Raw genomic sequence first — 23,881 nt, 5'->3', positions numbered from 1 at the left:
GTCCCAAATGGTTCACACATGCATATCAAAAAAAATGCTAGGAGCGGTGATCAAAAACTTGCTCAGAGGCACGTTTGAGGGAGGGTTTTAAAGGAGGAGAAGGAGGTAGAGGCGTTTAGGAAGGGAACTGCAGAGCAGGGTGCCTATGCAGCTAAAGGCATGACCACCAATGATGGGTCAAAGGGAGGAAAAGCTGCACAACAGTCTGGAGTCAGAGAAACAGAGAGGTTGGAGGGGGGGGTGCATATGTGGGGCTGGAGGATAGAGATAGTGGGGGGAGAGGCCATGGAGGAACGTAAACGCAAGGATGAGAATTTTAAATTTGAAGGGATAGGAAGCCTCTAGGGAAAGCCAGCTCCTCGTGTCCCAGTGGTTAAAAACAACGTCCAGTGTGGCCTGAGCCATATACACTAGATGGTCCCAGTTTTGCTTTCCAATTTGTGCTGAGATAGCAGATCCTGGCCTGAGCAGCCCTTAATGCCCTGAGCTGGGGAACGGATTAATTCGCCAGGGTTCCCATGACACCTGGTGAAAATGCAAATGCCAATGCCTAGATACGAGGTGAGGATACAACCAGACGAGATCAGATACCCTCCCAGGTCCAATAACGGGACACTTGAATAGACTGCTGACATTCACTGTCTGGGCAATTACTTGAAGATGACCACTTGGGAGAGGCTACCGGCACTTGTGGAACAGTATGCCAGTCTCACCCTACACCGTGTAAATATTTAGTTTAACAATAGCCATCATATATTTCAAAACTTATTCCAGGCCTGCAGAGACAGAGTAATAGTAATTCAAAAATCTAACCCATATGCCTGCAATGGCTCAGCTGGTTAAAGAAATGAATGGCTGAACCATACAGGCCATAAATGTCCCAGGTTCAATCACTGGTCTGTGCTGTTAGCTGATCTCAGCCAGGGGAGGGACGGTAGGGAGCTGCAACTGGCCTCTGTGCCCTTAGGTTGGGGAGTGGGAAGTCAGCCAGGATTTATGCTACTGATCACTGCCCAGCAATCTTTTCTGGGTTATCTGTGTGGGCATTGAGGGAACATGGGATTGAGCTCAGCTGTGATGTGCCCTACAAAAGAACGGCCTGCTGACATCCACCATCTGGGCTCACACATTAAGAATGGCCACTTGGAGAAAGTACTGGAGGGTACTGAGTGCCCATGGGACCTGCAGCCCAGCACAGAGTTGACATGCTTGGAGGATGGGTGAGAAAAGTGGAGGGGTGGGGGGGAAAGAAGAGGTGTAAAGTAAAAGGGAAAAGGAATTTAATCCAGAACCTGTTTTAACGTGACATTAAGCCTGTATTACAAGTGTGTCGGCCAAAGCTGGATGTGAAGCAGTCTGCTGGGCCTTAGTACTGTGCAGTCTCACGAGTTATGCTACTAGGCCCATCTAGACAATTTTAGAAAGCTGTGCCATCTGTCAGTGGTGACCGATGTGTGAATCATCACTTAACTCATTAGTCTGCACCATCAAAAATATCATCTCCATAGTCTTGTTTCCTTCATTGTGGTTTTGAACTGGACAGTCTGGTTTCAAGTGTGGCTTCATTTTTTTTAAAAAAGCATTTGTGCAAGGAGCTCATTTCACCTGTGCACACCTGCGAGCACGACTGTTCTACATGTACACAACTGAGAGTGGCACTGCTCCACATTGGCACACCTGCCAGTGGGCATGCTTATGGTCGTGTAGGCAGAGCTCTCAACTACACACAGTTCTTTTATTAAATTACAATCCCGCTCCCATCCAGTTAAGAGAGCACCTTTTGGCCAGTCCAATCAAAGAATAGGGCCATGCAGCAGGTCCTGTGCCAAAGACTGTGTTAATGGCACTCTTCCATCATCATGTGAGAGGTACATGAGATTAGCCCCAGAGTGATCTGAGTCATTGATTTTCTCCTCCTGCCTCTGGAGGACCATCCATCTTTCATTTGGCAACTCTCAGCTACACAACAGTGATCAAACTCTCACTCTGTGGGTAATAGTGGCTGCAAACCTACATTCCAGCACTGTCACTCCCCAGAATATTCCACACATTAATATAGAAATATATCTGTTTAAACTTTTCAATTTAATTTGAAGTGATGCTCTCTGGTCCTACGAGCCTTGCTTACTTAAGAGAATATTCCAGGTCTAAGTTATCTATATGTACACATATAATACAATGCCTTGATCGGGTACCACCTTCTCTCTCAACTGTGAAGCTTGAGCTTCTCTAATCTTTCCTCATAGTTCACTCCCTTCACACTTCGGATCAGTCTTGCTGTGTTTTTTTTTGTTTTACACCCTTTCTGATGTATATACCTCCTTTTTATAGTGTAACCAGAATTTAACAATGTGCCCCAAATGGGGTCTCATTAATACATAGCAAAGCCTTTGCAGAGCCTCTGTAGATTTATATCCCAACACTTTATTGCCTTTTTAAATTGCTGCACCACAAGTGATTGGAATAATCGCTCAGAGTACATTACATTCAAGACACGCGTTTAGGTTTCTCTTTCTCTCCTGCTTCCCAAATGCACATATTTTGTACCCTTGCCAGTTGCTCTACTGCACATTGAGTAAGAAGAATGGAACAGTTTGGACTGTGGTCATGTCAATGACTAATAGTAATGCAGTTCCAGAATTGCACTTTTCTGTCCCTGAAAACACTGCGCTGAATAATCCAGTTATAAAATTGAGCTATTTTGTTTTGACAAGTTTTTTGCCTGCAGGTACGAATTGATGCAGAGATGAGGTTCCCTGAGTGGTAGCAGCTTCCCGACACCTCAGCAAAATGGCCATTCTTCACATTTGAGCTTCAAATGAAACACTGGTGAGCTATTTCACTGTGGGGTTATCACAGCCATCCCAATCTTGTGAATAACTTCGAATCACAACATAACAGTCAATGGGAAGAGGCCAGTCGATCAATGCTTGCCCCTCTAGTGCTCTAACTCTCCCAGCCTAGCACCCAACTTCTCTAATATATTTATCTTGACTACCTTACTTGGCAGTGTATTCCAAACATTCATCTTCATAAATCCACAGAGGTGCACAAGCACCCACTTCCCAGCAGAGGTCACTGGATAGAGGTCATGAGCAAGATCCTTCATCAATTTACTTATTCTTAGGCCAGGGAAACAGGGACCATAACGTCCCACTGCCATACCAGGTAGCTAACTCAAGACAGCTAACTCAATACAGGCCAGTTAGTGTGGGGCAGTCATAGTCTGTAGAATGCAATACCACACCACAGGGAGTATGTATTAAGGTTAAGCATCAAGGACCTCTTCAACTGTGTCCATTTAATTACTCAAGAGTCTGCAAAAACCTAAATCCATGGGCAAATAAAACTTTGCTTCTGTAAGAATCCAGTGTATATATGGAAATGCTACCCTTACACTGAGGACTTGAAGCAATGTCACACAACTTGCACAAAAGCGTCTCTAAACTCGTACGTGCTGAAACCTTGAAATACTTACCGTTTGCATAAGGGCTGACCATCTTCTTATTAGTCATCACACGAGCTGTGGCATTGTTTACCTGAGATGCACAGATCGACACAGAACCAGCATGTTAGACAAGGAAAAGGTCATTGAGTTTAAAATATAGACCATGCAAGTCTAGCAAAACCAAAAAAGATTTACTCTGATTATGATGGCCATAATATTAAGGAAAATTTACAAATTACTATTTAACTCAATGTACATTTTAGCATTTATTACTAAATTACAAAATATCTTTAAATATTTTCAACAAGGACACTCAAATGTAAACCATTGTTTCTCAGGCAAGTTCTTTTCCAGTTATCCCTGTAATATTTTAAAAATTGAATTCACAGGTGTTCACACTGATACAGTTAATAAAGCCGTTGGGAGATTTTGTTTGCTTGGAGTTTGGGGGAAATCAGTGATATATGGGTTTATTTTACACAGCTGTGCCTGCGCTGGGAGAAGTGAGTGATTAAGAAATGAGGTACTTTATTTTGTCAGAATGGCAAGGTGATTGGAGAAACTATTGGTCTTATTGGATGGAGCTATTGTCACTGTCACAGAGGATACTTCCCCTCTCAGGAGGTGCGTCCGAGTGTTTGTGCCTAGTGGGCCTCTAGAAATGTGGGTTAGTTTGTGTTGTCTCGTAGTTGGGGATACACCTTCATATGAACTGCTCAATAGGAATGTCAGAGACACGAAACAGTTGTGTTTGGAAATGTAGTAAACAGTGTGGAGGATAGTAACAGACTTCAGGAGGATATAGACAGACTGGTGAAATGGGCAGTCATGTGGCAGATGAAATGTAATGCCGAGAAGCGTGAAGGGATACATTTGGGGAAGATAAAGAGAGGCAATATATACTAAATGGTACAATTTTAAATGGGTGCAAGGAACAGGGGTACCTGGGGATGTATGTACACAAGTCTGCGCAGGTGGCAGGACAAGTTGAGAAGGTGCTTAAAAACACTTATGGGATCCTGAGCTTTATAAATAGAGGCATAGAGTAGAAAAGGAAGGGAGTTATGTTAAACCTTTATAAATCACACGTTGGGCCTCGGCGGGAGCACTGTGAGCACCACACTTTAGGAAGGATGTCAAGACCTTAGAGAGGGTGCAGAGGAGATTTATTACAATAGTACCAGGGATGAGGGACTTCAGTTATGTGGAGAGATTGGAGAAGCTGGGATTGTTCTCCTTGGAGCAGAGAAGGTTAAGGGGAGACTTAATAGAGGTGTTCAAAATTATATGGGGCTTTGATAGAGTAGAAAGAGAGAAACTATTTCCACCGGTAACCAGAGGACACAGATTTAAGATAATTGGCAATAGAACCAGAAGGGTGATAAGGAGAATTTTTTTTTACACAGCGAGTTGTTATGATCTGAAATGCACTGCCTGAACAGGTGGTGGAAGCAGATTCAATAGCATCTTTCAAAAGAGAATTGGATAAATACTTGAAAAGGAAAAATTTGCAGGGCTACAGGAAAAGAGCAGGGAAGTGAGACTAATTGGATAGCTCTTTCAAAGAGTCAACACAGGCACAATGGGCCGAATGGCCACCTTCTGTGCTGTAAGATTCTATGAGATCCACATTTCCGTGCTTCAGATTAACCCCAGGGAATTGGAGTGTCTTCTCAAAGTCACTGAGGAGCCTGCACTTTTTTTTTTTTATTTACTGCCTGAGAAATTTAGCTCTCAATATTCACTGTAGCACATGTGTTAACTCCTTCAAGTCTTCTTGCACCACACAGGACAATATATACGATGCCTTCTGGTTTGCACAAAGACAGCAATCAGAGCACAGGAAATCCTTCACAACAGACTATGAACTCAGGTCTCAGTGATGAGTTCAATGTGTTGGAGTTGTAGTTATCAGTGCTTCCATGACACAATCACGAATTAAACGTGGCATCGCTTGAAAGCCACATTTATCTCAGTGGGTCCTAGACAGGTAGATGTCCTGATTTCATCCATGTTCGGTCATTATTAGCTATACAAAGGAACTGACAAATGATTTCCCTCTATGAGTGCAGGTTAGTAACCGGATCAGAAACAGAAATATATTTTAACATGGTGCTGTTCCTCTCAGCTATTAAACGAGACTTACTCTTAAAGTTAAAACAATTGTCTTTCAATAAACTAGAATTCGGGGAGGTATGGGGGGAACTAACCTACATCAAGGTAGAACTTTACCATATTTCTCATGTCTGGGCAGACTGAGATTATTACTCTTTTACCTTAAATGAATTGCACAGAATTACAGAAATTTTCATGGGGCCACTGTACTGCAAAGATTAACTTTGTCAACTTCTTTGCAGCTATCATCGTTGTTTAGGGACTTATGCATAAGAGGGTGTTGCCACCACCAGCTTCTTCCAACCATTACGGTTCAGGACTCTCACTTGTGCGCCATCAGCAATAAGGCCCATGCTGTTCAGGAGCAGTTTTATGTTGACATTCCATCTTGTTCTGCCTTGTGAACTGGCCATGGTTAATTTTAACATTCAATGCTTTAGGAATTCTACTCAAATAAAGTGGTAAAAATTGAATAGGCTCTCCAAATGACTCAATGGGTAAACAGTACACAGCCATATAGAGCAGGAAGGTCCCATGTTCAATCCCAGAGTCAGGCAATGCCAATCTTAGCCAGATTGGCAGCAAGAGCACTTTAGCAACTGGTGTCAGTATCACTGAGGTTAAGGAGGGGGAGATGAGTCAATATTTTCCTACTGGCTGCTATCCAGTGACCTTTGCTAGCAGTACATACAATTGGGTGTCGGGTGAGGGAAAGATCAGCCTTAGCTGTGATGTCCCTTCACAACTGAACAGCCTCATGATACTCACTAGCCAGCCTCACAAGTGAACAGTGCCACTTTGGTAAGGTACTGGAGGGCTGCTAGTAGCTAGGAACCATTAGCCAGCATGAATAAGCACCTGCAGGAAAGGATTAAAAACAATTAGACAATAGAATGCCTTCTAATTTAAGGAATACTTTTACAAAAATAGAGGAAAACTGGTGATATTTATAAAAATGTTTTCCCATGTTTTTAACTTGGAATAAAAATGACCTTAAAAAAATGCAGCAGTTTATTTTTTTTTTAAATTAAAAGTCACTTGGGAGCAGGAACTCTGTCAGATACAGTGGACTCGATCAGAACACTTCACAAGATATACGCTCACCGATCAGAGGTCTACACAGAATTATTAGCCTGAGAAGCACCAGGTTTACCTTTGTTTGGCCACACAAGCGGATCTAAAAACCATGGAACAAAACAATGAAACAAGGAACATGCCAGAAGAAACCTTAAAAAAATTAAAAAATAAAAGATAGTAGTGAAGGGTTTTAAACATTAGGTGAGGGGCAAAAGTCAGTTTTCCAGCAGTGTGCAACATGAGCACCGAGAAGGGCCAAGAACCATTGGAGAAGCCACATTGAGCCAATAGAAAAGGAGGCACAATCCCAGAGAAACAGAGTAACCATTCACAGGCGTGACATACAAGGAAAGGGGGAGAGAGGGGGAACAAGGACAAACAAACACAAAGAAAGGGTGCATTAATCAGCAAAACCGTAGTTAAAACTCTGAGTAAGATGTGTAGGAGTCACCATCAATCAACTACTAAATATAGCTCAGGCTGCTTAAAAAAATAAATATGTACAATCCAGTACAGGCGGCACCAAAAAACAGCATTGGAAAGGGGGAAAACGACAAGTCAAGTCACATTCGTAGCGTTAAACGTGAAATGGCAGATGGGTTTCCTTTTTGTTTTGTGTTCGTTTGTTTTGTTTTCCTTTTTTTTGGTTCACTTACCCCCTTGCGTACCATCGCCAGCATGTATAGTTACCATGGCTACTGTGACTCAAGTGAAGGGCCCTAAACGCTACACCATCGAGGAGGGAAATATAAAAAAAAAGCAAAATATGCAAACATCTTACTCAAAAGGCTTTAAATGATTCATAAAGACCAGTCTGCATACAAGGCAGAGCTGAGGAGGAAATCCGAGACCTAAAGTTCATTTGGAATTAAGAAACATCTATCCAAAATTACAAAACATCAACAAGGTTTCAGACCCTCTTTGGACAAATATACTCAAGTTGTTTGCAGATTTAACTGGTTCGTTATAAAGCTGAGGTCCACGAGACAATAATTAGATTTTTATACAAGTTGTTTTGTGGGAGGGGAGAGATAATGTCAAAGTTGCTTTTTGTTTTAATTATTCACCTTTTAATAATTTGAGATACATGTCATTTAGTGATGAACATATCAAATACTTTTGACCAGTGATCTAAGGCCATCTACAGCTGTTTGGAAAGGCAGTCCAAAGAAACTCTACACAACCTCTGATTTATAAAAGGAGAGGCTAGCTCCACTGATGGATTCACCCCTCAGCACTGCATTGAAGAAAACTGACTCATTTCTTTTTGTGTTTCGGTAGTTTTACCTCAGAAAACAAGGGGAACCTACTTGCACCCTGCTTTGAAAGACACAGAGGTAAAACTGGACATTCTCATCGCAAAAACAAAACAGAAAAGGAGCCTTGCACAACAGAGGCCAAAAAAACAACACAAAAATAATTCTGGTCAGCAAGGCTGGAGGAATTACTGTGTAAATTAAAGAGTGCAAGAAAGAGATTGGGGATAAGGGAGGAGTTAGAACAATGACGCACATAAGATGACCATCGAACAACCAGTGTATAAAATAAAAGGTGAGGCAAGACATTTAAAATAAATGTATAGAAGGAAACAATTTTTTTTTAAGACATGCACCTCTATTTTACGGCCCTCAACCACCGTGCCGTGTAATTTCTCCCTCGCCCTGTCGGCATCAGCACTAGATTCGAAAGTTACGAACCCGAATCCCTGCATGCGGCGGGAGAAGGGGGGAGAACAACATGCACATCATTATAAATAGAACAAGTACATGACCACAATCAGCAATACTCTTCTCTCTCATCCTCATGCATGCTTCTTGGAAAATTAAAAAATAAAATAAAAAAGTAAGCGGCGAGGCCAAACAAAACTGTACTCGTTACTTGGGCTGCTCATTAGTAATCAGGAGTTTGGGGGCAGCCTTTTTATGGGGGTAGGAGGAAAGGGATGGATGAAAGCAGCAAAGAGCAAGATATAGAACTTTTGAAAGCACACCGAGGTCGATAGACTGTGTATTGTAATATTTTTTTTAAGGTGCTTCTGTGCGCTATCTATAACTAGCGTTTATGGTTCTCAACCGTTTCAGACATTGCTCTACCGCTGATGAATCCTGAAGCATACATTTTGCGCAGCTAGTGGAAACGCTAAAGGAAATTTGTCTGGTTCGCTAAGGCAAGTAGCCATGAACATCAGCTTATCAGATCTTGCTGGCTGTGGTCCTCAGGAATCCGACAAGTTTACTTAGCTGTTGTCGCCAACTGCACGAGACCACATACCTTGAGCCAGTAGCGCTACCATGACACCAAGTACAATATAAAAGCAGCTACAGCTGATTTCAGGTGGATGACAACTGGCTTCAAGCTGCGTTGGCTAGGTGGGGTGGGGTGGGGGGGGGTTGTGAAATCAGTCAGGGATCCTGCTGCTGATGCTTATTGCTGAGCCGACTCTTGCCTCTTGCACATCCTCGATTTTAATCGCTCCACCATCGGCGGCCGTGCCTTCAGCTGCCTAGGCCCTAAGCTCTGGAATCTCTCCTAAACCTCTCCACCTCTCTCTCCTTCTTTAAGGTGCTGCTTAAAACTACCTCTTTGACCAAACTTTTGGTCACCTGTCCAAATATCTTATGTGGCTTGGTGTCAAATTTAGTTTGAAAATCGCTCCTGTGAAGCACTTTGGGACGTTTTACCACGTTAAAGGCACTATATAAATGCAAGCTGTTGTTGTCCAGTGACCTCTGCTGGAAAATCTAATTAATGGAGGACAGCATCAGGCTCAGCTGTAATTTCCCAATAATTAGCTTGCCAACACTAAATGTCTGGGCCTTTTAGACAAGTAGTAGAGAGTTGCCAGAGACCTGTGGAACCACACACCAACAAGAATCAACCCTTTAGGAAAGATGGGGAGAAAAACTGAAGAAAGGGAGAAAAACACATCAAGTGTTCCAAAGAAACTGACTTTTTTTGTAAAAATGTAATTTTTACAATGAAAGAAATCAAAATGGTTTATCAACAGAATCCATTTGATTTTGAAATGCAAGAAACCTAGATGCAACCCCCCTCCCGCTGCCCCTTCCTGCATAAGGCGGTTCCCCATTTTCATGCCAGTCTTGATGCCTGGAAGACTGCTGTTAATTAAATTTAATGTGTGTGTGAGAGAGAACTTTCAGCTGCCACAGAACAGACTGTGAAAGGAGCCAATGGAAAACAAACTGACCACATCAAAGCTGGAATTTTCTGAGCTACGTCGAAAAAAATAAACCAACCCCGAAAGCCTTGACACAACCAAACCTCGGGCCGTAAACATTCAGCATATGGATCAACTGTGTGATAATTAGTGACGTTATTCTTGCAAAGAAATGCAATTTTTGATGGCGTGAAAGGGACTGCTGTAGAGATAATGATGCAGTCAGTGGAATGATGCTTTATGTTTATTTTCCAGCAAAGCCAAGAACTATCTGAGCTTCTACAATTTACCACAAACCCATGGACACGTGGAAGTTATTCCACCCAAACTATTCTAATAAACACAAGTCAGCTTCTAATACCACTCAATTCCTGGATTCTCTAAACCACAGCATATTTTAACAGGGAATAGTCCAATCACATGTAATTTAAGGCCTTGTAGGAGCTACTCTGAAAGGAGTCACTGTTTTGGGCAATGGGTGGCACAGTCAGAACAGTCCTTTTCACCTCTGAAACCTGGGTTCAAGCCAGCCCAGACAGATGGCATGAAAGTCTCCTCTCACAGTTATAACGGCCCCAAGAGAAATAAGTTTTGGCAGTCGCGATCCAGCTCCTAATGGGCATAAGTCCACAGCACAAATGAAATGTAATTCAGCACTAACTGGCAATCTTACTCAGCGAGGTCATAAGGATGGCGAGTATAGGAAATGGAAATGTCACAGCAGCAGAGGCTGCTCTTCTAATAGTGGATGTTGAAGCATGAACAGCGCTTTAAAAATACAAGTTGAGGTTGAGATGTACTGCTCAGTCGATATATAAGCAGCTCTACTCTGCATCTATCCAGCACTATACCTGTGAGTATCCAATGCAACATCAAGTGGGGGAAAAAAATGAAAACTGTTCTATTTCCAAACAGGATCATTCCCTACCTCGATAAATGTTAAAATTATCCTAGGGTTCTAAAAGAGGTGGCTGCAGAGATAGTGGATTCATTGGTTTTGATCTTCCAGAATTCCCTAGATTCTAGAATAGTCCCCATGGATTGGAAGGTAGCAAATGTAACCCTGCTATTCAAGAGGGAGAGAGAGAAAACAGGGAACTATAGGTCAGTTTGCCTGACATCAGTAGCAGGGAAAATGTTAGAATCTATTATTAAGGATGTAGTAACAGGGCACTTAGATAATCATAATATGATTAGGCAGAGTCAACACGGTTTTATGAAAGGGAAATCGTGTTTGACAAATCTATTAGAGATTTTTGAGGGTGTAACTAGCAGGGTAGATAAAGGGGAACCAGTGGGTGAAGGATATTTGGATTTTCAAAAGGCATTCGGTAAGGTGCCACACAAGAGGTTGTTACACAAGATTAGGGCTCATGGGATTGGGGGTAATATATTAGCATGGACAGAGGATTGGTTAACAAACAGAAAACTGAGAGTAGGAATAAACGGGTCATTTTCGGGTTGGCAGGCTGTAACTAGTGGGGTGCCGCAGGGTGCATGGGCCTCATCTATTTACAATTTATATTAATGACTTAGATGAAGGGACCGAGCATAATGTATCCAAGTTTGCTGATGATACAAAGTTAGGTGGGAAAGTAAGCTGTGAGGAGGACACAAAGAGTCTGCAAAGTGATATAGACAGGTTAAGTGAGTGGGCAAGGTGGAGGCAGATAGAGTATAATATGGGGAAATATGAGATTATTCACTTTGGTAGGAAGAATAAACAAACAAAATATTTTTTAAAATGGAGGTGAACTATTAAATGTTGGTGTTCAGAGGGATTTGGGTGTCCTTGAACACTAATCACAGAAAGTTAACATGTAGGTACAGCAAGCAATTAGGAAGGCAAATGGTATGTTGGCCTTTATTGCAAGGGGGTTGGAGTACATGAGTAAGGAAGTCTTGCTGCAATTGTACAGAGCTTTGGTGAGACCACACCTGAAGTACTGTGAACAGTTTTGGTCTCCTTACTTAAGGAAGGATATACTTGCCTTAGAGGTAGTGCAATGAAGGTTCAGTAGATTGATTCCTGGGATGAGAGGGTTGTCCTATGAGGAAAGATTGAGTAGAATGGGCCTATACTCTGAGGAGTTTAGAAGAATGAGAGGTGATCTCATTCAAACATATAAAATTCTAAGAGGGCTTGATAGGATAGATGCTGAGAGGATGTTTACCCTGGCTGGAGAGTCTAGAACTAAGGGATATAGTCTCAGGATAAGGGGTCGGACATTTAGGACTGCGATAAGGAGGAATTTCTTCACTCAGAGGGTTGTGAATATTTGGAATTCTCTACCACAGAGGGCTGCTCAGTCATTGAGTATATTCAAGACTGAGATCAATAGATTTCTGGACGCTAAGGGAATCAAGAGATATGGGGGATTGGGCGGGAAAATGAAGGTGAGGTTGAAGATCAGCCATGATCTTACTGAATGGCGGAGCAGGCTCGAGGGGTCGTATGGCCTACTCCTGCTCCTATTTATGTTCTTAAAATTCACCCTATGATAATTAAATAAAATAATGGTCTCCCTTTTAACAATACACAGAGACCTGTTTAATGTTTTAATGCAGGAATTAAAGACAAGTGCGCAGCTACATTTAAATGTTTGCAATCTACAAGAAAATATTTGCAATGTGTCTTAGTGACGGTCCCACGTTATTTTTCTAAATTGACAGCGATAAGTTATTACACAGCAGTCTTCAAGAAGTGAGTATTCAGATTTTAAAAATTCAGAATTTAAAAATGAAGCTCAATTCACAAATACTGTTTTGTTGCAAAAGTATAACATATAGTAAAAGTTATGTGTGTTTTGTCATATCTACCTACTTCTCTTGCATTGTGCAGTCTCCATTACTGAAGCCATTTTCATCTTGTTGGTACTTACGATCTAACAGTTCCACACTCTTGCTTTTTCTTTGGCTGTGTGCCCTAATGGGCCCATTAACGAGTCAAAAGGAAGGCAATCCACATTTTGTGCTGTCCCCGACAGCAGCTCCGGGGACCTCAGTTCACCGTCTTTATATTGGATAATGTGCTGGTGGTGGCAGAGGGATTTGGGCAACTGCTGCCCATGACACATCACTAATGTAAAGAGTGTCATGCTGCAGCTGGACACCATGATAGAACTGCTATTGCACCCAAATACAAGGCAGGAAAATAGCCTCAACCCTGATAAGTAACTGATCATGTTCTGATCATATATCGAAGCAAGACTCTGTTGACAAAAGTGATTTGATCAGAGACTATCTTAAATTAGCTGGAACAGCATTAGGGGCTGGGAAGGGAAATATAACAGTCAGGGCTCTGGCTGTGAAGTGTACAAAAGTGAATGGGTGATTACACTTATTAAACCATCTTCCCGGTTAGAGTAGTCTTTATATACCATTAACAGAGCATGATTATTGAAATCAATTGCAGACAGTACAATGTCATGACAATGCTAATAATAGTTTCAAAAATGCAGTTGGGATGGACTGTTAGGGATAAACAGGTCAAGATTTGGTAATAAGTCTGAAATTGATGCCAAATGAGAAAATATTAATCTTTAAATTAAAATTGGTGATTATTTCTAATAACACCACATCCTATCCTGAACAAAATCCCTCACCCCTAACCTTGTTAGCCTCCCCCATTGGCTCCCATCCTATAGTGCAGCAATTTCAAAATCCTCATTCTTGACTTCAAGTTCCTCCCCACCTCTGCAATTTCTTTCTGCCCTACATCCCTGACCATTCACACTGCTCTTCTAACTCTGGTCCATTGAAAGCTGTCTCCTGCCTCTCTCACCTATCCTTCCCTAAACTGCTCTGGCACACATCTCTCCCACCCTAAAAAGGCTAAAACCTACCTCTTCAACAGTGCCGCCACCTGCTGTCTTTGACTTCCCACCTACTCAAGTCTGACCCCCAATTTTCAAGTGCTTTGGAAAATATTGCTGTATTAGAGGTGCTGTGTCTCATCTTTTATTGAGTGCTAACTATCAGCTTGGCACAATGGTAGCACTTGCGTCTCTGAGTCAGAAGGGCATGGGTTCATTCCCCAATCCAAGACTTGATCACATAATCTAGTCTGATTTCAGATGTGCTGTCTTTCGAATGAGACATTAAACTGAGCCCTGTTCAGGTGGATGGAAACGATTCCACGGTATTATTCAAAGAACAGGGGAGTTCTCCTGGTGTTCTGGCCAACATTTATCCCTCAACCAACACTGCCAAGAGGGATTAATTGGTCATTTATCTCATTGCTGTTTGTGGGACAAATTGACTGTCGAGTTTGCCTATATAACAAAAAATGACTATACTTCAAAATGTTTACTGGCTGTGAAGCGCTTTGGGATGCCCTGAGGATGGGAAAGACACTAAATAAATCTAAGTTTTCTCTCTCTCTTATATAAATGTAATTTTGGTTGTAATATGGGATAATCACTAATCCTGCAGGAGTCCACAGCTGCAGAGAGGAAAGGAGAGAAACAAAGGGGGAAAACAACAGGCCTTGAAAGAACAGGATATAAAAGTCCTTGAAATACAGCAAGTCTTAAACATTGGTTTATTGTGTGGTATACTTGTGTCATGGGACTCAGAATGGAAAAGCCACCCACCGAAACCAACAGGAGGCACCACTCCCCCCAGCTCTTAGAAAACCCCGTTTTATACAGACGACAGAAATTCAATCAATTCAGTTTTAATTATCCCTAAAATCATCTCTCCTCAAATTAGCATCTGGCACACACATTAGTTTGATTTAGCCAACTTGGACATGTGTGGACATTGAAGCCCAGGGCACTTTAGCAGCAACTAACTAATAATCTAATATACATGAGTTTTATTCTTTGGAGTTAGGGCTAATAGAGAGGGGTTTATCGTAAGCTCTATAAAGTTACTGGTAAATAATTAAAGAAAGGTACAATGGAGGTAGCCCAAGTAACTCGTTGTTTTAGCCTGGCCTCAGAACTGCAATAAATACAAGCAACAGATGAGCAGTGTCAAAAAAGTAGTTCAACAACCCCTGCAGAAGAATGATAAATAAATGTTACTAGATACAAATATAAAAAACGAGAAATCAAAAAAAGGCAATACTCCTATATGTGTTCATAGACAGAAAACACAATTTAACCCATAAGAATACATGCACTATATCCCCAATATACCACAGTGCACATAATAAACACAGTTTCAGCAGCAAAAAACAATCATGCTTGAAGTGATTGGTCGAGGGTAGTTGTTTTCATGCTGCGTTAGAGGATTTTCATCCACAACCTTATTCATCATCTGTAAATGACGTGAAGCCGTTTGCAAGAATCAGTTTCCCTGAACTTAGGCCCACAGATGATACTACAAAATTTTTGATCCATTAATTCTGCATCATTTTATGGAGTCTGCTATGGACTAGTTATCAAGGCAAAGCATTATCCAATTTGGAATGACTGTGCTCCATTTTAACTCTTCCCTCTATGTTTAACCTATAGAGCTGTGAGGCCAATCAGCAGGCCAGACACCAGCCAGTGAAAGCCAACCACCAAGAAGAGCAAGGAAAACCACTGACTACAAGGTGCTTCACATCACCCCATTCATCTGGCACGGCACTCAAATGAAACAGACCCCTCCAGTCAGGAGAGCAAAGAAATGGACTAATCCAATCCTGGATTATACGTAGTTTTCTGTGTTTTATAATGTGACTGAGAGATAACTCTCATTTCTGCTGATGCTGGTTACTCTAAAACTGATTAACTGGATAAAACTAGATGAAACTAGATGAAAGATTGGTCAGTTTAGCTTTCTTTCTCAACTGTCCTGCACTTTTATAAATTTCAATTAAAAAAAATTGCATCTTAAACTGAAAAGGTTGTGATTTTGTGAGAAACAAATTACAAATATCACAGGAAATAAGGACTTGTTTTTGATTAATGCAGCAGTTAATCTGTAGGTCCCTGTTTACATTACAAGCATTAAATATGTATGTAGCTCTGCTGAAATTATTTGATAATTTCAGCAATTGTCTAAGATTTTCCTCAACATATTAACATGGGAGAACGCCAGCATTGTGAAGAATCCTATCGTTTATCTACAAGTTTTTTTTCTAAATTACCTTCCCCTCTCCAAATTTCTCGTCCTTTCTCCTGAAGGCGATGTCTATTGCTTGGGCATGGTTCCATGGTGGCTGGCTGCCCTCTAATACCTTGGACAAATGACCATTCTTTGTGCGTGAGACTAGGCAGTTAGTTTTGGCAGGTTATTTGATCTTGAGACCATAACAGCCAAGTCCGATCCTGTCCTCACCAGATGCCCATACAGTGATCACTGGATAGCAATCAGGAGCAGGAACCTTGGGCAATTTTTCCTCTCTCCAACCTATGGGTAACTGAGACTGATGTTTTACACCATAACTGCTGCCCTGGTTGAGATTAACTAACTCGGCACAAATCTGGCATCGAACATGGGACCTTTTAGTCTTTAAAGCAGTACCTTTATCCAAAGTCATTGGATGCTAGTGATTCATTTTTGACAAAATTAATGGTACAGTTAACCTGTAGGTACTTTGTTTCCAAAAATAAATTCTGAGCATAATCAAAGCAGGTGAAGGTTTGAACACTGCAGTCGAATAGCCTGCCAACACTCATTGTCTAGGCTTAAATAGGAATTAATACCTCTTAAGCGAGGTACTGAAAGGCATCTATGGAACCATAACTCAGCAAGGCAACAATAGCTTCAAGCGAGGGGTAAAACAAAATAATATATTCAGTAGGAGAATTAACATTCATTTTTAACTATCCAACTTTCACTTAATACTTAGTAAATATATAGATCCCAGACATTTTTACTTTAAGCAGCTCACTGACCACTATTTAGCTTAAATGTTGCTGTCGTATCCTTTCTAGCAGTAATTCCACCCTGACTCAGGATCCCTGGACATTCTTGCAAGCCACTCCTCATCATCAATTCAGTTTGATTTCTCCCAATCAGAGCAGTTTGGACGTTGTTAGCAGTGGTCTCACAGATACCGTACACAGTAAGCACACCAATGCATGGTGTCTCTCCGTGATGTGGACATCTGCGGCTGACTCCGATGACCCATTGTACAGAATAGCAACTATGCAAAGACAGCTGTGAAATTCACGATTAATAGCAAAAGGTGTGGGGATGAGAGGAATCTGGCCAAATCTGTCACCAGAAATATTTATTTCAGTATTAAAAATGTTGCTTCATTAGTTGTAAAATCAAAAGGAAAGGGATAAAAAAACATGTTTTTCCTAACCCTTTTTAAGCATGAAGTGGTTTTAGTGAGACAGTTAATCATATAAAACATCAGAATACTGTGTGGCGATTGGTCCCCTGTATTTCTGGAAAAACACAAACATAACCAATCAAATCACATTCTGACTCCATCTCTGCTAGCCATATCTCCCACCCTCCATAAAGATAGAAACAGAAAACATTAAACAAGAAAAGATTTCAAATCAATTTTGTTTTAAAGAGACTATATCCCAATTTTTTGGCCTGTACAGTCATTTAAAATTAAAGAGGACTCAAAGCGATTGTTGTACTTTGTACAAAAACAGAAAGGAAAGAAAAGACCAGTTGGTCCATCAAGCCTGCTCCACACCATGAGGGCCAGAGCATCCTGACTAAACACTTCCTCCCTCCTGGCCAAAGCTGCCATGTAATCTCCTGGGAGAGGCAAAAGAGAAAAAATCCAGGGCCATAAGGGAAAAAATACTCTGGAAAATTCCTCTCCGACCCCCTCGGGTGATCAAAACCAGTCCAGGAGAGAGTACAGTTCACATGTGATTTTCTGGCCTCTGAGACCTGTTGCTTTGGGTCTCCTTCCCGACTCAAAGCTCTGACAGCTTGTAGTGCTGTTTCTGGGGTTGCCTGGCTTCAATTGGCTCCCAGGCTGGGTCTGAACCACAGACCGTTCTGCAGTGAATGGGACAGCTCTTATGTTTGTGACCCTCCCTGCACATAAGTCACAGAAATGCTGATGAGCATAAGAGACCCCCAAAAAGAATAGGTGCCCATAACTAGAAAAATCATTCAATTCCCTTAGACTTTCCCTCTACTTTAAAACTCATGATCTGGTTTCTGCAAGCTCATCATCCACTTCAATCCATCAACTGCACGGCATTACTCGCTAGCCAAGAGGATGGGCACGTGGGCAATAGCAAGCCACTTGAGCCCAACACTAGAAGGTGCACAAGAATAGTTCCAGCTGGGCGGGTAGCAGAAGGCCGATCAGGAGTCCAGCATTCGGGTTATTTATCAGCACCTATCCAGATCCCAGGACTCCATAGCATAAAACTTTGAAGCACTAACTCGTCTTTTAAATTTAAAAAAAAACTTGCTGTACAGGACAACAAAAGGGAAGATTTTCTCTTTTAAAAACTTACTCTAAAAAGCTGTAATCATAACAGAATCAATACACACAAACATTTTTCATACAATGTAAATCATAAATTGGTGTATAAGTAAAATTATAGGTAGTCATCTCTCTCCTCTCCCCCTCCCAAATCCTTTCATGACTACCATGAAAGCTGTGATAGATTATCACCAAGAAAAGCCATTAGGAAAGCTCCAACTCCCAAACAATTCAACTCAACACACTAAACATTCCTCCAGTGACTATTTCCAACACTAATTAATTTTACTCCTTTCCCGAAGTTGCTACTCTTGTTGTGATACAGGTCCACATGAGCAAGGTACTGGAGAGTGACCAGCACAAGCGTGAGTCCAGATAATGAGTACCAGCAAGCTAATGAGCCATGAAGTGTATAACAGCCAATCCAATCCTGTTTCACCCAATGGCCACATGCGTACTTTCCATTGGAGTCACCGGATAGCGATCAGATGTAAACATCTTGGCCGATATTTTTCTCCCCTCCTACCCAGGGGCACTGAGGCTAATTGTAACATCCCTACTGCTGCCCTCCCTGTGATAAGCTAGCTCAAGGCACTATTATAGTCTCATAAGGGACCCTGGGGAAGTAGCATCCAAATGGAGATCTGCAATCCTTATGCGCTGCTATCCTTTATATTGTTGCTCTAAATTGATGCCTAAAGGCTGGCGACCTGCGATTCCTAAAGTAAAATGGAGGGAGTCTGGCTCCGTAGTTTTCGTTTTTTTGAAATGCAGACCTAATGGCAGATTGTACGATCCACAATGGCGTTGGGTATTTACATTACAGAATACTATTGATGGCAAGACTATTACTGCCATCAGGGGCACTTCTGTAATGTAAAGGTACAAAACTTATCCATTCAAGGGAAACAAGTCTTAAATTGGAGGTTCTTAAACTTACTTAATGCTCAGCAGAAATTAGCAGGCTTTTAATCACCAGATAACAGAGTGCTGCTGCTTTAAATTATGTGGACACAGTTACATTTATCTTTTACCTTATATACTGGTTGCAGAAGACAAATACCAGAATGACTCCATGCACCAATCTCCCATGTTTATATTGTAATTTGCCTCCATTCTGTTGTAGTCTACTAGAGTCCGATTCAGAAAACGGACACCTGGTTTTCAGCACAGAAGACTGGGGTCTTGGTTTCTCAATCAGCTTCCAAAGGGCCTGCACAGTGAGAAACAGCAAATGCCAATATAAAAGTCAGTCAGTTGACATCTCAGGTCACCTGAAACATCAACTGATTGACGTCTGTTTCTCCACAGATGCTGCCTGACCTGCTGAGTATTTCCAGCTTATTCTGTTTTTATTTTTATATTTCTAGCATCAGCAGGATTCTATTTTTTGTCAATGTACAAGACTGTTCTTAGAACTGCCTGCATGAACCTATTTAACACTGGAATTCAGTGAGGCTGGGAACACCAAAGGCAGGCCTAGGAATTAATGCTGAACTGGTTATCACATTGCTGGCCTGTGTGGAATTTCCCTCAACACCAGTGAAGATCCATGATCAGAAACACAAGGTCACAAAGGTGATTTATGAACAACTGGGTGTGTGATCTGGTGCATCTGCAGTTGCTTCAGTGTTGCTGCCAGTACTCTGAATCTGCCCCACAATTTCAATGTGAAAAATTTGCAGCATCTTGCTTTTAACTGGCTTTGTAAAGACTGCAAAATAAGAAGTTAATACCGTTTCTTTTTAAATAGCCAGATCAATTGGGGGGAGGGGAAAGGGGACGAGAACTAGAAGAAACCTCAACTTTGTTGTCTTGTCCACCCCCAACGACCCTCCTCTCCGCTTCAAACTAAGGCAGCAGCAAATGTAAAGTCTGCGGGGGTCACAAGTGTACAAGTTGCTTTCCTGACTAAAACCCACCTGCATCTGTACAGTGACCTATCAGGCTAAAACTGCCCTTGTTGGAAAAAAATTAACATGCACAGGCACCAACAGAGTGCAGCTTCTCAAAGAGATTACTTTTTATTTGACAAGGGCTATTTTGTTCCAACATACAGAAGGACTGCAGCATCGGCAAGGTACCTGAAAAGCACACCATTACAATAGGTGTAAGGAGGCAGTGCCCATATTTCTTTTTTGATCACCATCGTTATCTTTTTCTCCCTCTAAACTGCTCTGCAGCACAAATGGCTCTGAACAGCAGCTCTGTGATTAAAAAGCTTGCTAGCAAGCTCTCAAACAATAAATGAGAAACATTCACCTTGGAAATTGCTTTTTTAAAACTTCCTGCAGATGAAATGCAGAATTAAACAAGCACTAGGAACTTGACATTGGAGTGGTGTGTAATTTAAAAACAAGCAGTCTGGGAAAGGGAGGAGGTGGAGAGATGAATAAAATTATTTCCACAATAGTACAGATCAATGAATAATGTGACACACTGTATTCTTGAGGAAAGGAGTGTCACTGGAATAGCCCAATAATTGAAAAATCTCTGTTAGAAACATTTTTCAAAAAATATTAGTCTTTTATATTGAATAGTCTCCTATGGCTAAAAACCAGTTCCAGAACAACAACACTTTTCAAGTTTAATGACCATCAGCCGGAAATCTATTCGAATGAAAGAGTACACAGTGTCAGGAATAAGCAAACTAACTGATCTCCAGCATCAGGTACTGGCACACAGTACAAGCAAAATGAGCCTGGACTACAGATTCAGTTGAATGGTCAGTAAAAGTAGCCAAGTGAAAGGCTCGACAAATGGTTACAATTCTGGGCTCTGGACTTAGTTAAAAGTTCAGTGAAGTAGACTGATAAAAGACAAATAAGCGAGTAAGTGAAAAGTCAATAAAAGTACACAGATACACAATAAAAATGGCTACTATAAAATAAAGGTTAATGAAGACGACATATAGATGCTGAAAATTACTGCCCATCTAGACTATAGAATCTCTAAAATGAACAGCAAAAAAGACTGTGGAAAATGTCGCTAACTGGAAATGGTTTTAAAATAGCCACTGAGTAAACCACTATTTCAGTTTTTCTATAAAGCAATTTCTGCAATGATTGTTGGCAGGTAGAGTTTTTAAAAATGTTCTTACCTTTGAGCCGCGCTCATTAAATATAATTTCTACATCTATGATTTTACCAAATTGCTGCAGAGAAGAAAAAAATAAGGATTTGTTAGTATAAATGTCAGTTCAAAATTCTGCTCTATATACAACTCTATTTCTCACATTTTCCCCATCTCTCTTAAAGGTGCCGACTCATGCTGGGACAGAGTTCAGTGGGCACCAGTAGCCTTTCAGTAACTTGCTCAAGTGGTCATTCTTGTGACATGAGATTAGCCAGTAAGCATCAATGAAAGGCTGTTTAACCACAAGGGACATCACCATGGAACCTGATCCTGTCTCTCATCCACGGACATGCACATTCGAGCAGGAAGCACTGGGTAACGGTCAGGATCAGGAACGCTGACTCATATTTTTCATTTCCAAGCCAAGAGTTCTAATACTAGGACTTAGTCATGGAACTACTGCTCCTAGCTGAGGTTACCTACCACTGTACAGACCGGAGATCAAACCTGGGACCATTAGCCTTTATGCTCAGTACCCTCACTTGGCAGTGATTTACCCATTAAGCACCAAGCGAGCATGTAACATGCCCTCTAATTCAATTGTTCCGTTCTGTCTGGCACGGATTTGAATCCAGCTTCAAAGCTGAAATGCTGCTTAAACATAGTTAGATTTTGGGTCCCAACAGGTGATCACTTTTTGCCTGCCCACCCTCCCTGCTTCTGTCCAGCAGGGACAAATCCTTCCTCAGACATGAAAGCAGCACAGGGTTCTAACACATATCAGGATTTGCTAGGGTCAAATTGAAAACTTTAGCCCTCCCTTGTTTGGCTTGATATAAAACCAAAATCACAGAAGTAAAAGAAACATAGTGCTTAGACATTAAGATAGTGAGACAAAACTGGAGAAAGCTTTCACCTGCCTCTAGCTGGCTGGCTCTGAAAATGGGTCTCAAAGGTAAAAGGGCACTAATCAAACACTCAATTCCCTATTGAAATGGAGTAATTTAACTGACTGGATCAGGTAAAAAATCCAAATGATTCAGTGTAAGGGGGTTTTGAATCTTCAGGATACATTTTGCTCAGCATTGCTTTTATATTGGTGCTAATGGGAAGTTAGTGCTGCCAGCTTCTGACACGTGGGTCTGGCAGCAAACCCAGAGTAACCTTGCAACTCCTATTGTCCAGTCACAGATAGAAAGAACGTGAACATATATAGCACCTTATCAGGTTTCACGGAAATGGCCCAAAGTACTTGACATATAATGAATATGCTGATCTGCATTGTCCCCCAAGGCCTCAAATTTAAAATTCTCATCCTCGTGTTTAAATCCCTTTAAGGCCTTGCTATCTCTGTAACCTTCTCCAGCCCGACGCCCCCCCACCCAATAACTCTCCATTCCTGTAACTCTGGCCTCATACAGAGAAGACTCTCCCGTCAGCCCACCACTGGCAGTGGTGCTTTTCAGCTGCCAAGGCCCAACACTGTGGAATTCTATCCCTATAATCCTCTGCCTCTCCACCTTCCTTTCCTCCTTTAAGCCTCTCTTTAACATCCACCTCTACGACCAAGCATTTGTTCACCCCTAACATCTTTTTCTTTGGCCCAGCTGCCTTTTTTTGATTACACCTCTGAAGTGCTTTGGGGCATTTTTCTACATTGAAGGTGCAAGTAATTGTTGATTTACACTGGTACAACTTTAGTTTAAATTCTGAGAGATTGCGTTCTAACTCCCGTGGTTTACATTGCGAAATCTAGCTCCATTATCCTCGCAGCAGACTTTTCATGGGTCTGTGAATCTGCTGCCAGGCTAGATTAGTAGAGCAGCTCACTGCCACTGGCATCCCAGTATCCAAATTCAAATATGGCAAATATAAAAGCAACTATAATGCACTTAACTTCATCAAGTGTAACTGCTGGAGGGATAGGTCAGTCTTTTATGTCCTTTGATAATAAACTTCATTAAGCTTATTTGTAAAATCTGGCATCAAATAAAATTTCAATTTCTGCTGTCTTTGTTCTACAATTCTTCAGTTCATTCATAAACTCAGAGAACTCTGTAAATCCAAGATTGGCAACTGTGCATGTTTAATATCTGGGATGGCAAAGGAGATGAAAAGACAAATTCAGGCAGAATTTGCCTATCAGTTACTCTAATAAACTATCTGGAGTCAGCGGATAAAGGATTAACTAACCCTGTATGGACTTTTCTCACGCTATTTATAACCCATTATCATATCTTTAATAGCACTGATTTCCAATGCTCACACATTAAGAATGTTCAATTGGGTTAAGATTAATTACCCACTGCAATCAAACATCACGGTGACCTGTGCTCACCCTCTGTAGGCTCTATTGTCCGAAAGTTCAAATGCCCCATTATATTTTAATCTTTCCACTCATGGTGAATCAAAAATATTTCATTTGCCATTACTGTGGTTCACTGCCAAGGCAAATACAACAGTTGCCAAATTTTCTATTTACATTAACATGAAACGGAATGTATCATGCTGTGTGCATTCAGACTTCATTAACATGCAGAGGACAGCTCAACATTTGAGAGAATAGGACAATTCAACTTGTTTTTTATTAAGATGAATTTTATGTTTATCCAAGTGAGTGATGTTAGTTGCCCAATGT

At 41.3% G+C, this 23,881-nt stretch overlaps 1 protein-coding gene across 6 annotated transcripts in view; it reads right to left on the bottom strand.

Annotated features, from left to right (window-relative positions):
- Window positions 1–23,881, bottom strand: part of LOC137305457 (RNA binding protein fox-1 homolog 2-like) — a 246,542-nt gene that overhangs the window by 30,629 nt on the left and 192,032 nt on the right. For 4 of the 6 annotated variants that reach the window (XM_067974292.1, XM_067974291.1, XM_067974294.1 and 1 more), the window contains exons 6-8: window positions 21,269–21,322; window positions 8,253–8,345; window positions 3,479–3,539 (exon numbers count right to left, since the gene is read on the bottom strand). In XM_067974292.1, the coding sequence (XP_067830393.1) occupies window positions 3,479–3,539; window positions 8,253–8,345; window positions 21,269–21,322 (208 nt within the window). The remainder of the gene's footprint in view (window positions 1–3,478; window positions 3,540–8,252; window positions 8,346–21,268; window positions 21,323–23,881) is intronic. The other 2 variants (XM_067974295.1, XM_067974296.1) reach the window with 1 other exon arrangement.

The sequence above is a fragment of the Heptranchias perlo genome, chromosome 40 (genome assembly GCF_035084215.1).
Source record: "Heptranchias perlo isolate sHepPer1 chromosome 40, sHepPer1.hap1, whole genome shotgun sequence".
In the NCBI taxonomy this organism is placed as follows: Eukaryota; Metazoa; Chordata; class Chondrichthyes; order Hexanchiformes; family Hexanchidae; genus Heptranchias; species Heptranchias perlo.
Note: the sequence above shows the minus strand (reverse complement) of the source record. Positions and strands in the feature narration are given on the sequence as shown.